This window comes from Lampetra fluviatilis, chromosome 5 (genome assembly GCF_964198595.1).
Source record: "Lampetra fluviatilis chromosome 5, kcLamFluv1.1, whole genome shotgun sequence".
In the NCBI taxonomy this organism is placed as follows: Eukaryota; Metazoa; Chordata; class Hyperoartia; order Petromyzontiformes; family Petromyzontidae; genus Lampetra; species Lampetra fluviatilis.
In genome coordinates, this window is record NC_136279.1 from 11776382 (window position 1) to 11789138 (window position 12757).

The 12757-nt window shown below is 44.4% G+C and overlaps 1 protein-coding gene across 1 annotated transcript in view; it reads left to right on the forward strand.

Moving 5' to 3' along the window:
* The first annotated feature begins 12399 nt into the window (after positions 1-12399).
* Positions 12400-12757, forward strand: part of LOC144932229 (transmembrane protein 235-like) — a 42850-nt gene continuing 42492 nt past the window's right edge. Inside the window, exon 1 of the mRNA XM_078856179.1 lies at positions 12400-12639. Coding sequence (XP_078712305.1) covers positions 12441-12639 — 199 coding nt within the window. The 5' untranslated portion in view covers positions 12400-12440. The remainder of the gene's footprint in view (positions 12640-12757) is intronic.

Consider the following 12757-nt stretch of genomic DNA (forward strand, 5'->3'; position numbering starts at 1 on the left):
TCATCTCAGCTAGTGATGATTGATTTTTACCACAGGTTCGTAGTGTGAATTGTCTTAACTGCATATGTATACTCGACCATGAATTCCATGCATTGAACGAGGTCGCGAACAGCATTCCATGCCACTTGAAGTTTCAATTAAAATTTTAAATTCACAGTTGCTCATGAAAGGCAAAGGGCTGGCAAATTATGCGTCCCACTTGATAGAAACTTCCTGGCATGCGACTGCATACTGCACTTAACTTGAATGTAAAAGGACATATATTGCAAGAAACTGCTTTGTATGTTAAATTATAAAAATACCATAAGATAGTATCAGTGCAGTATCTTTGACAACTTGTACGAATTAGAGAATACAGCACGAAATGCAACAGCTGGTTGATTTAATTGTGGCACACTAGTGAATCTGTGCTGCACAACTTTACCACATCAGTGGACCTAATCGTAAAATATCATAATAATTGCAATGATTGTGACTTCACAATAGCACCATCATGCGATTCATTTTTTAAAAGCTAAATACAAGTTTGGGTGATGAATATAGCCCTGTGTAATCAATGCCACCCAATTTATCACACACAATATCACACACAAGTTAGTATTTGGAAAGAGGCCCTTGCTATTCTATATATTATTTATGCAGTGTTCCCTTGATATCCACAGGGGTCCAATGGGCAGCGTTGATTAAAATCGTTCGTAAGCTGTGCAAGTCACATTGCGTGTTGTGCGTTTTGCTGTTAAATATTACATCAATTGGTGATGATAATAATGGTAAAGAGGCAATATTTACTTGAAATAGACACCGTGGAGCCACGTCAGTATTTCCCGACGTCATGTTTCACCATCTCAAGGGTTCTATAGAGCTGCTTCTAGGGGAGGCCCTTCTGCCATCAGTGCCACGATGCAAGTCATTTTCAGCGCTGCACCTTTACTTTACGCAACGGGTTATATATGCATGTATTTGTTTTATATGAAACAAGTTCAAATCCCGTCGAGACAAAGTAATTTATTTGTCAAGGCAGCCGTGGGTATAACTAAACATACAAACACCACGCAACCGTGCCTATACATCGGAGGCCTGCATCCCCGTTTCATTTTTATGATATAAGCTCCAGGTGCTTACTGGAAGACTTCAGTAGATTTGCTTAAGAACTACCAAGCTTCATCTCAGAATGTCTTGTATCGGTAAAGGTGCATTGTAATCATTGCAATATATAGGCAAAACAACATTCGCATTGGAAGATATTAAAATGTGCATTTTAATAATATCAATGAATGTGTAATGAAAACCTTAGAGTTGACAAAAGTTTCATGTCTTCATGAATGCATTATCTTACCGATATCATTAGTGATGGCAATGCTACTGCATATAAGAATGCAATGAAATGTCAAAATTTAAATACAATAAGCTGCCCATAGCCATTCATCTCAGAAATGCACAGTGTAGCCAGTGCACGTCACATCAACACCTTCAAAAAGGGGAAAACATAAGAACTGTATTTCCTATTTTTCAATTTTGCTTAGTCACGTATATAATATTGCCATTGTTCAGCCTTTCCCCTAATATTACAAAAAATGCTAATTTTCTTGACAGCCATAGAATTACATATGTGCGACGATTCTATGGTTAAGAAATTTGCCAAAACATTGAAAATTTGTATTTTTTATATCGCAGCAACTTGTTGCATAAGAACATATAGAAACTGCAGTGTGAAAGATGAAATGTTATGTGTTGTGATAATCAGGTTCTCTGTATCATGCTGTCGTGCCGTTGCCATGGAAATATCTCTGCACAGGACTTCATTTCTCATGATATTTTTGGAATGCTGCTGAGGCTGGCTTAGAGGAGGGATTATTGGCATAAGGCACTACCACTAGAAACAAAGGTGTACCTGTGCATAATACAGCAATTCCATATCACTCGATGTGGTTCTCGTGGATGAACAAGTAAATACATACAGTGTATATCATTTTGGGATCTGGTGCTAAGTGGTGGACAACAAAGGACAGTGCAGCAAAATTAAGTGTTGTACTGTACTCCTGTACTCCCACATATATGTCCCCTGCCTTCACCAACAGTCCACGTTGACCAAGAGTGGTGACGTATGGTCACGACCCACAGAATCCACGGCGAGCTCCTCATCTACCAGTTATTTTTTTGTACATGTAATGCGTGTACTCTATACATCCCCTTTTTGCAGGCTGTGGTTTGTACAAACAAACCGCAAGCTACGACAATGCACCAGCAAGTGTTGGGGGAGTAACAGAGCATGAGGCATATGTCACACAGCGTGCAACACGCTGTCAAAATTACTGACCCCAGGCCTCTTTCCGGACCCCAGAAATGGTCCTGATAAGGCACCGCCATCAGGGCCGAACGTGAATCACAATGGCCCTGGGATCAATGACCACAGCCATGCGCACTGCCATTTTTCTAACAGTGTCGGGGGTAGCAGCCAATGTCCTGAAAATAAGCTGTTGGGGCTGGCCCGCGCTTTAAAAAGAAATGCGCTGTTATGGTCAACCGTTATTTATTTTTGCAAGAATGAGATACAGAACGGTGACGTTGGTGATGTCCATTGTTCGTTCATGTCATGATGATCGCGAGAATAATCACAATCATAGTGATAGTTATTTTTTATCGGTTATGCTGTATTTTTTTGGAGTAATACAAATAATATGACATCATCATCATCATATCCATTGTGAGCTGCTCAAAAGGCCTCCCCCGAGGAAAATGCATCCATCACAGTCTCGCGATGCAACAATCCGTATAGTTCCTGTAACGAGCTGATCTCACCGCTCTATCTCTACAATGGTTGGCCTCTCAGGCGTATCCCCGGCTCTGGATGCCACTGCCATCAGTCTTGGGCCATGGACCAGTGTATTTCCAGGCATGCAACAATGGCGTCTGAACGTGTTGCGTGTGACTGTATACTCCACGACAAACTTCAAACTCAGATATTTATTTTTGGTACATATTTAAGTATGAAATGTGGATTACATTTTTGGTATTTATATTTTTGTACAGACAACATCTTTTGGCAAATGGCCAAGTAGCTCAAAGGTCAGAGTGCTGAGCTGGTTCTGCTGACATCCTGGGGTTGAATCCAGCCATCCCTCATTTATCAAACTTGCTTTTTGAAGTGTAGCTAGTTCACGGTGTTAAATTGGGTTTCATACATGATCTGGCTAAATTAAATATCTGAGAATAAAAAAAATTCTGTTTGACTGTAACAATCTGATAGTATGGCCTATGGGGAAAGTTCCACCTTACTGGCTAAAGTATAAAAGGCCACTTGAATGAATCTACAGAAGTCCTGTGAATATCAAATACAAATTACAAGTGCTTTTGGTATTCGTGCCATCCTTTTTAGCAAAATGATATAACTAACGAAGGCGGGTTTCTTTGACGAAAAAAAAACGTTCTGCAGTAGTTTCACATAAAAGATGTTGTTTTTGGGTTAGATCACATAAATATAAATTTGTCGTTAAACCCACCATCCGACAAAGCCAATTAGTAAGGTTTGTCACGTAAACAGAGCATGTGAATTCGTTAATAGTACAGCACACCGGTGTGTTGGAGAGTAAATCCACAACATTTACATTTTGAGTACGACGTTTCGCCAAGTAATTACAACTAGCATCATCAGGCGACAGCCAAATTTGTGGAGAAATCCTCCTGTTTCGTTCTTAAATAGCGGGATATATGTACAGTAATGTCGTCATTTGTAAGCCCTTCATGTGCGAAGGCCAGAGGAGGGGGGGTGGGTTAATGAATGCATATACATTACAATTGATATCCATTACCGGTTGGGTTATTGATATGGTAATCAACGTACATAATCCTTGTGTGGCACATTAGTAATGGACCACTATTTTAATTATTCCCTCGTGCAGCAATGGAGTAAAGTGTGGTTTTATGAAGGTCCTTATGTGCTGTGCAGTACATCAATGCACGTGTGTACACCAGCATGCCATAACTGAGTTGGGCCTGTGGGTGGCTGGCAGGGTTATTGAATAAGCGGACTTGTACACCGGTCACGTGGCTAATGGCGACTCGGTTGAGGATTGCTGTGTGTGACACACGTGCTGTTGCATTTTACAGATTAACCACACACAATAAATGTGTTTGCCCTCGATTTGGAGCACCTGCCCACGTCCTTCATTTCGAGTGTGCAATACATGCACATTATGCGTGTACAGTTCTTGCACATCATGTAATTTGTGTGCACGAAAATAGTAGTTTCACAGTCGGGGCGGTGTTGCTGTGGGCCTCCCAATTGTGTGAATGTCAGTTACTTTTGTCAAATTTGCATTGCGACATCGGCACACATGGCTGACCGATTTTTTCCCAATAACATCACAGGGACCTTTAGCATCCACTGTGACAGTGTGCATTCGTGGTCAGTGCATCCCTCGGTATTAACCAGGACGGGCATGGGGCTCGAACCTCACACCTCTGTAACAAGGGAAAAAACCTGCTCCTGCTTGGCCCATGTCGCCAAAAACAAAACAAAAATGCCTCAGCAGACAGGCCTCTGACAAGAGGGTGCATAGGTTAGTGAGATTTCCGAATGGATTCTTCATTTCATGGCACGGCGCCGATAGCACATTTAGCATATTTTTAGGAGAAGAAAAAAACATCAAAAAGCATGTTACAAATATTTACATTTCCTGATTAGCGAGGCCATTAAAATAATAATGCAGTTTTAATTCTATTGGTGGATGCAGTGACACACAAGTATTTACAATACTTTGCAAACCTCCGTTGCAATCACTTCTGTTGTAATTGCTTGTAGATCCAGTCACTTGCTTAAAATAATGCATTCGTGAGATGTTTTCCTACTCGAGCATACTCCTATATAAAAACAAAACGTGAAAAAGAAAGTGAATTGAGGTTTTCTAAAGTTGTAGCGAAGGAAACGGGAGTGCCAGCTAAGAAACGGAACGCATTTGGGAGGACATATGCGAAGAGATGAAATCAGACGCTAGATGGATTGTTACATCGCTGGACCATTAGAGGTGGTGGTGGTGGTGGTGGTTTGGAGAGGCTTTCATCCAGCAGCGGATTGACAATGGCTAATGATGATGAAGATGCAAAGCTGCTTCGACCGTGTACACATAACTAAAAAAGGACGACGCATACCCATACTCAAGCATAAAAACCCTCATAACTTTGACTGTTAGCACTGCCTCAGTTATAACAAAAAAACTATAGGAATAGCATTTTGAGTAATAGCCCTTTTTCAGAGCAGAAAAAGCAGTGAGAACTTTTTGACTTGTAGTTGGAAACAGATTTTTAGAACGTGGTGCCTTGATAACACTGGGAAACCAGGCCTAGTATTTATAGTCTTGAAATGACTGCCACAAAAACAGACCATATAAATCTGGTCTTTTATTGCCTTCCGACATAGTATTTTATTAATACACTGTATAATAATTCCGGAGTAGTATATATGACACATGTGGGAAATAGCATGAATTGTGTTGAGGTCAGATTTATTGAGCTGCTGTATGAGCTCAAAAGTGTGTTCAAGGTGCCCAGGAGGTGGAAAGAGTCCAATACATAGTTTTATATTGGGCTCATTATTTTGTTCTCTGTGGGCCCTCTTTAAAATAGCCGTGACATAGAGATCGGTGAACATTTCATGATTCACATTAAATCGCCATGCTCCTCCTTCTCGTGAAGAAAAAATGTGTAATAGGTTACAAGGGATTTTATTTTGTGTGTGATTTAAACAAAACAAAACAGCGTTTTAAGCGTGCTTTCATTATGGCTTAATGTACACATTTTGGAACTGTCTTCAGGTAAAAACACCCTACGACGTGGGACTCACTTTACCACGTATTGATGCAGTTGTAGTCCGTGATATAGAATGTCACCTACCATAACATTGTGAAATTTAAACCACTGGCTCAGGATTGTCATAAACAAGAGATGAACACCACCTCAATGCTCATTCAACAAGAAACCCTTTGACTTTTGTTGACAGGTAAATATGCAAACCCTACAATTTCTTGCTCACGACAACTCCTGCCAGAAGGTCTTCCGTGCGCTCTAAAGGCTATTTTTGGGCCTACTCTTCTGCACTGGCTAGACATTTTGGAAGAGGTGACAATACAAACACTTTAGCCCACCACATGCAATCTGCCGATCGGCAACATTGGGGACCCTTCTGTACTGCCGGGTGGACAGAGGCCGGCGAGGGAGAGGATTCAATAAAATTGCTCACAATAGAGGGTTTCTTTTGGGGGTTAGATCGCGTAAATATATAAATGTGTCGTTAAAACCCGCCACCACCCGACATAACCAACTAGTAAGGGTTGTCACGTAAACATAACATGCCAATTCGTCACTAGTACAGCACACCGGTGTGTTGGAGAGCCCAGCCACAACATTTACAATCTGAGTACGACGTTTCGCCGGTAATTACAACTAGCTTCACGTGGCTGGGCTCTCCAACACACCGGTGTGCTGTGCTAGCGACGAATTGGCATGTTCTGTTTCCGTGACAACTCTTACTAGTTGGCTGTGGCGGGTGGTGGCGGGTTTTAACGACACATTTATATATTTACACGATCTAACCCAAAAAAACCCTATTATGGATGATATTGGTCGCGAAAGCCTACGTGTTCAAATAAAAGTCGAATGTGCTGACCAATAGACTCTAACTATATCTAAAATGTCTTCAGTTAGATGCATGAATTTGTCTCTAATCACCAGAGCATAGGTGTATAATTTGAACGAAAATTATAATTCCTTACGCAGTTCCACAGAAAGGATTCAACTGAATAAACATCAATTTGATTATAAAATCACAATCAAGTGTTATTAACAAAATACATGCTACCATGTTGTCTCTCTAAACAGCTTATCTTAAACCCATGGACTCCAAACACTACAGAGTAATACATGTTTAGATATTTCCTTAAATATTTATATTTCATTTATAAGTGTCTTTAAAGCACCTATATGCAACAACAAAAAAATCATCAATCATATTTTCATAAACAACAACAATATAGTACATTAGACACTTTATAACACGACATGTAAATCCATTGTTCATTTTAATCCCAGGCCACATTGCTGTGTCACACTCAAACTCACAGTGCAGATCTCGGATTTTCTTAAAGTCATTTAGTATCACATATAATTGTATTGGGCTCCACATTATCGACTGATTTTGATGTAATTCATATATAATTATGAGGGAACATCTGTGGACAATGTAATTTTTTTGTATTTCAGTAATCTAATGCATCGTTTTTCTTATTGTGTGAATATTATGAGAGTGTAATTGTGTGATTTAACGCTGATGTTTTCTTTGCACATTTATTTGCACACATCTATGGAATAAAATATATTGAATTATAAATGTTGCATCTGACATGGATTTTTTTCTGGGAACTATATTTTATATATATAGAAATAAAATATAAATAACCAATTTGATGTCTGTATGTGCCAAGACCATAGTGGGTTTAAGTCCTCATAGACAACTACAGCCATGTCTTTGCAAAATTATTAATTTAATATGTTAATGACGCAGAACAAATTTACATTTTATTCCTGAAGAGTTCATCAAATGTATTTTTACAAAATATCTTAGCTGCACTTAAAAAATGTATTACTTACCCTGCAACGGTATTGTAATTGTATCACTTAATGCCTTTGAGGGTGTACCACCAGGCAATGGGCATGACAAGTTGCCTTGGAAACATACATAGAAGAATCTTACTCCAATGCAATCAAATACTCTCCTTGCAGAAAACAATTTATTTTCATTTAAATAAAAAAAAAATAGATTTAGAGAAGCAGAAACGTTGAACCATTAACAGGACAAGTAATTTTGAACACTGGTAGGATTGTCAGGTTAGCATAATAAACCTTAGGCAAACACGGAATCAGAATATTAGCACAACGTGAAGCGAAATCCTATAGCTTGCATACTACCGGTGTAATGAGTTTCTGCCGTTAGCCTTTTGTGAGTTTAAGTGAAACATAATCACGACATGCTTACACTGGCCAATGCTGAAGCCATTATTATTAACTTGTCAATCATTTTGTTTCTCCTCTGCATGACTATTTTTTTAATGCGTGGCCTGCTGTACCATTGTGCCTATTAATCAAGGACAGCATCCTCCAATCTTGATTTGAAGCTTTCGTGACTGCAGGAATCCATACTCTGGTTATTTCGGTGTGTCATTCAAACTCTGTCTTCTCGACAGACCTGTTCTCCACCTGAGGACAGCTGCTTGCGTTGTGGCCGAAACGTCGTGAGAATTATTTTATTATGTTTTATTATATTATCATTTTATTATTTCCATTCTACGTGACTTTACCGAAAGAACCAAGAAGATGAATCCCTGCAGTCACGAAAGCTTTAAATCGAAATTTATATCGGTAAAGTCACGTAGGTAGAAAAAATAATAGATCTCGACGTTTCTATCGCAATGCAAGCAATTGTCATCAGGCGGAAGAACAGCCTCCATTTAACCTCATAAAGTATAGGGGCAAGTGACGTTCGGCTATGTTGGCACGAACCTATTAAGGGCCAGCACAACACACGATCAGGAGCTGTAGGTATCAACGACGCATACACAAAACGACAAAGATCTCCATATCGCTGTAGAGATTAAACAATAAAATTGAACTATGTTTACTTGACCAGGTAAGGCCCACTAAGCTACATACCTTTGTTTCAGAAGAGACCTGGCCACAATTGATAGCTCAACGAAGTGACTGACCATGTAGAATTTTATATCAGCAAAATACTCCAAACGGATGTTTCTAAGCAGTCGAGGGAAAACTCCGCATGACCCGGAGAAACATCCACGCGACCACGGGGAGAGAGACACGCAAACTCCAAAAATGCAGGCGTCAGGGTTGGGGTCGGGAACGAACTCACGGCCTCCTGCACACCTGGCGAGGTAGTTGACACAATACCACCGTGTTATTAGCGTGCACCTATTAAGAAAGGGAACGGCGCACAAAGGTGTGGGTGGTGTTATAATTGTCAGAGCCACACCCGGTTGCCTTTGTCTTCCCTGCGTTGACGTTGACACATGCGTCACGAGAATTCGGTGATTCATTCAAGGCCAGGTCGCGCTCCTGGGGGTGTCAAGACGCGTTGACGCGCTGCTCTCCACTGATGTGTAACGGCCCTGCGCCCTTGGTTGTGTCATGTCTCGGGGTCTTTACTCGTTTCCTTTGCTGGCCCTTGCCGACTCGTGTCTTCGCACTATTTGTCAAGTTTTCTCAGGTGTTTCGGTACTTTAGCGCTGAGTAAATGTAAATATATATACTCTGGTTCTTTCGGTTAAGTCACGTAGGTATAAAATAAAATAAATCAAGCGTCCGTCATCAGGTGGGAAAGTGGACGCTTGTGTTGCGCCCTTAACGTCGTGATTTATTTTATTTTTCTACCTACGTGACTTTACCGAAATAACCAAAGAGTATGGATTCATGCAGTCACGAAAGCTTCAAATAAAAATGTAAATGTGTATCTTTACAGCTGGGGATTTTTTTTACCCAGGTAGTCAAATCGCAGTATATATATCCAGTTTAATTAGAAAAATACATGTACGGCTTTTTTTTCAATCCAATGACAAATGAAGAACTCACCACGCTGTGCCGGTCGTGGAGGCTATTTAACCATACTTCACCACGCTGGTCAGTGTGAGTTAGTGGGGAGCGATGGTGGTGGGGTGCAGGACCAGTAATATATGTATGTTTAACTTCTTTCGCACCGTACGTAGCCAACCGTTCTAAACGCATTTAAAAAATATATATAAATGTGGAGCGGAAAAAAACCGATGGACCCGGAGAAAAATCCACTCGACCACGGCAAGAACACGCAGACACGCAAAACTCAAAATATACAAGAGGCGTCAGGATCTGGATCGACCCCACGGTCTCCTTCACACCAGGCGAGGCAGTTCACATGTCGCCATCGTGGCCTTATTATAAGTGGTACAATAATTATGAGTGTTACAACAATTTTAAGTGTTATAATAACGCTGTTAGTGGTAGACAGGAATCGAAGTCAGGTCGCCGAGTTCATGGTGGGAAAACCACTGCACAATCACTCCTCAGGTTAAGAACCCAGTGGTTCTTAAGAACCATTGCCCGGGGTGAACGAACCGCTTGGGGGTGCGAGATGCCCTTTCTGTTGGGGGGGGGGGGGTGTAAGGCATTCCAGATTTCATTTTGAAGATAAATCCTCGAAACACAAATTCAGCACGGGCACGTCGGTACAACTACTTTGATTCGTCAAACCCTTTGCATTTATCAACATCATACTTTTAAACAAAAAAATCGAGAACCAAAGGAGACAAAAGGCTGCAGCAAAGATGAACAAACACCACATTAGCCGAACGATATTGCACACGCACACTCGCTCTGCATGGAAGCGCTTGCCATGCAGTATGATGACAAACTTGTGCTCAGCGCCCCCTCTCTCCGTGCATCTCAAGGCAACGCAGGGAGGAATGTCAGCTGGGCTAGGTGGTGCTGGGCTGGGTGGTGCTGGGCTGGGTGGTGCTGGGCTGGGCGGTGCTGTGTTGGGTGGTGCTGGGCTGGGTGGTGCTGGGCTGGGTGGTGCTGGGCTGGGTGGTGCTGAGTGGTGCTGTGCTGGGGGGTGTTGGGCTGGGTGGTGCTGGGTGGTTCTAGGCTGTGTGGTGCTGTGCTGGGTGGTGCTGGGCTGGGTGGTGCTGGGCTGGGTGGTGCTGAGTGGTGCTGTGCTGGGTGGTGCTGGGCTGGGTGGTGCTGGGGGTGCTGGGCTGGGTGGTGCTGTGCTGGGTGGTGCTGGGCTGGGTGGTGCTGAGTGGTGCTGTGCTGGGTGGTGCTGGGCTGGGTGGTGTAGGGCTGGGTGGTACTGGGTGGTGCTGGGCTGGGTGGTGCTGTGCTGGGTGGTGCTGGGCTGGGTGGTGCTGGGTGGTGCTGTGTTGGGTGGTGCTGGGCTGGGTGGTGCTGGGTGGTGCTGTGCTGAGTGGTGCTGGGCTGGGTGGTGCTGTGCTGGGTGGTGCTGGGCTGGGTGGTGCTGGGCTGGGTGGTGCTGAGTGGTGCTGTGCTGGGTGGTGCTGGGCTGGGTGGTGCTGGGCTGGGTGGTGCTGGGGGGAGGTGCTGTGTTGGGTGGTGCATGGGCTGGGTGGTGCTGTGCTAGGTGGTGCTGTGCTGGGTGGTGCTGGGCTGGGTGGTGCTGGCCTGGGTGGTGCTGGGCTGGGTGGTGCTGTGCTGGGTGGTGCTGGGCTGGGTGGTGCTGGGCTCGGTGGTGCTGGGTGGTGCTGGGCTGGGTGGTGCTGGGTGTGCGCGGGATCGGGAACGGCGAGGAACCTGGAGGGGGGGAGCGGCGGTTCAGCGTCCCCGCTCGACGAATCCTCGCGACCCGGGGTTCTACTCCCGCACGAGTATCTGAACCGGTCCTGGGCCTCATCCCTAGGTCGACTCAGCCTCAAATGAGCACCCTGTGCGGTGTGTAAAAAAAAAATCGCCACCGGGGAGACAAAGGCGGCAGGGTGCAATGCCGGCCACCCGCCCCCACGTGCGCTGTGCCGGCCTTTTTCGTGGGCGCTCGCTCACAGCAACTTGCTCCTACGGTCTGGTGAGGCTTCACGGGGGATCTTTGCCTTTGTCTGCAGAGGGATGTGAGCAGCGTTGGGTGACGGAGCGCTCCTCCGCGGGACGCAGAGACGATTCCAAGCGCCTCTCCGGACCCATTTCGCCATCGCGTCCGGAATTCACTCCGCTTCACCCGGCGCTGCGTGCCCCATGAGCTACGTGCGCATGCTTGAATGTTGCACGGAAATTATTTTCCTGTTCGGTATTTGAGGAGTGTTTTTTGTTGTTGTTATTGTTGTTGTTATTGTTGTTGTTCTCTTTCACTCTCTCCCCCCGTGTTCCCACCACCTCCAATCTCTCTCTCTCTATTCCACTCTCCCCCCAGGTCCCACCACCTCCAATCTCTCTCTCTATTCCACTCTCCCCTAGCTCCCATCACTCCCTCATTTCTCATCTTTGGTTCACGATGATATCCACCTGATCGCAACGTCCCTAATCTCTTTCCCCGTTATTAACGAGCTCTATCTATTCTACATTGAATCCGTAAAACTACAGTCACGGTAATCAGGAGACCTGTTGTGACCTCACTCACGGAACCGCGTCAGTTCACCAATGTCACCAGTTAGACATGCACCCATTAATTTGATCTCTTTTTTTTGTTTTACATTTCGAGACATTTATTTCTGTCCCTTGGTTCTCTCCGTCACCTCCCTCCCTCTCCCCTCCCACTCCTCGCTAAGTCTCCACCCCAGCGCGTGTGTGTGTGGAGGGGGCATTAGCAGCTGCATCAACATCAGCAGCAGCAGCTGCTGTTGCCCTCCTGCACGAGGTTGAGCTGCTGCGCATTCGAGAAGCAACCTGCCCTCTCGGTGGGGATGAGGCCGTGTAAGAACGCCACGCTCCTGGTGGAGTTCGCCGCCCTGTGCGGCATTGCCAGCTTCGTGCTGCTCGCCCTGTCCGTGGGCACGGACTACTGGTACATCATGGACACGTCCGGCCTCGGGGAGCAGCTGGAAATCGATAAGCGAGAAGAACTCGGACTCACGCACATGGGGCTGTGGAGGACCTGCACGGGTGAGTGATGCTGCAGATTGCGAGCGATGTTACGCGACTAACGCCGCACGTAGGTGAGTGATGCCGCACGTGGTGAGTGATGCCGCACGTGGTGAGTGATGCCGCACGGGGTGAGTGA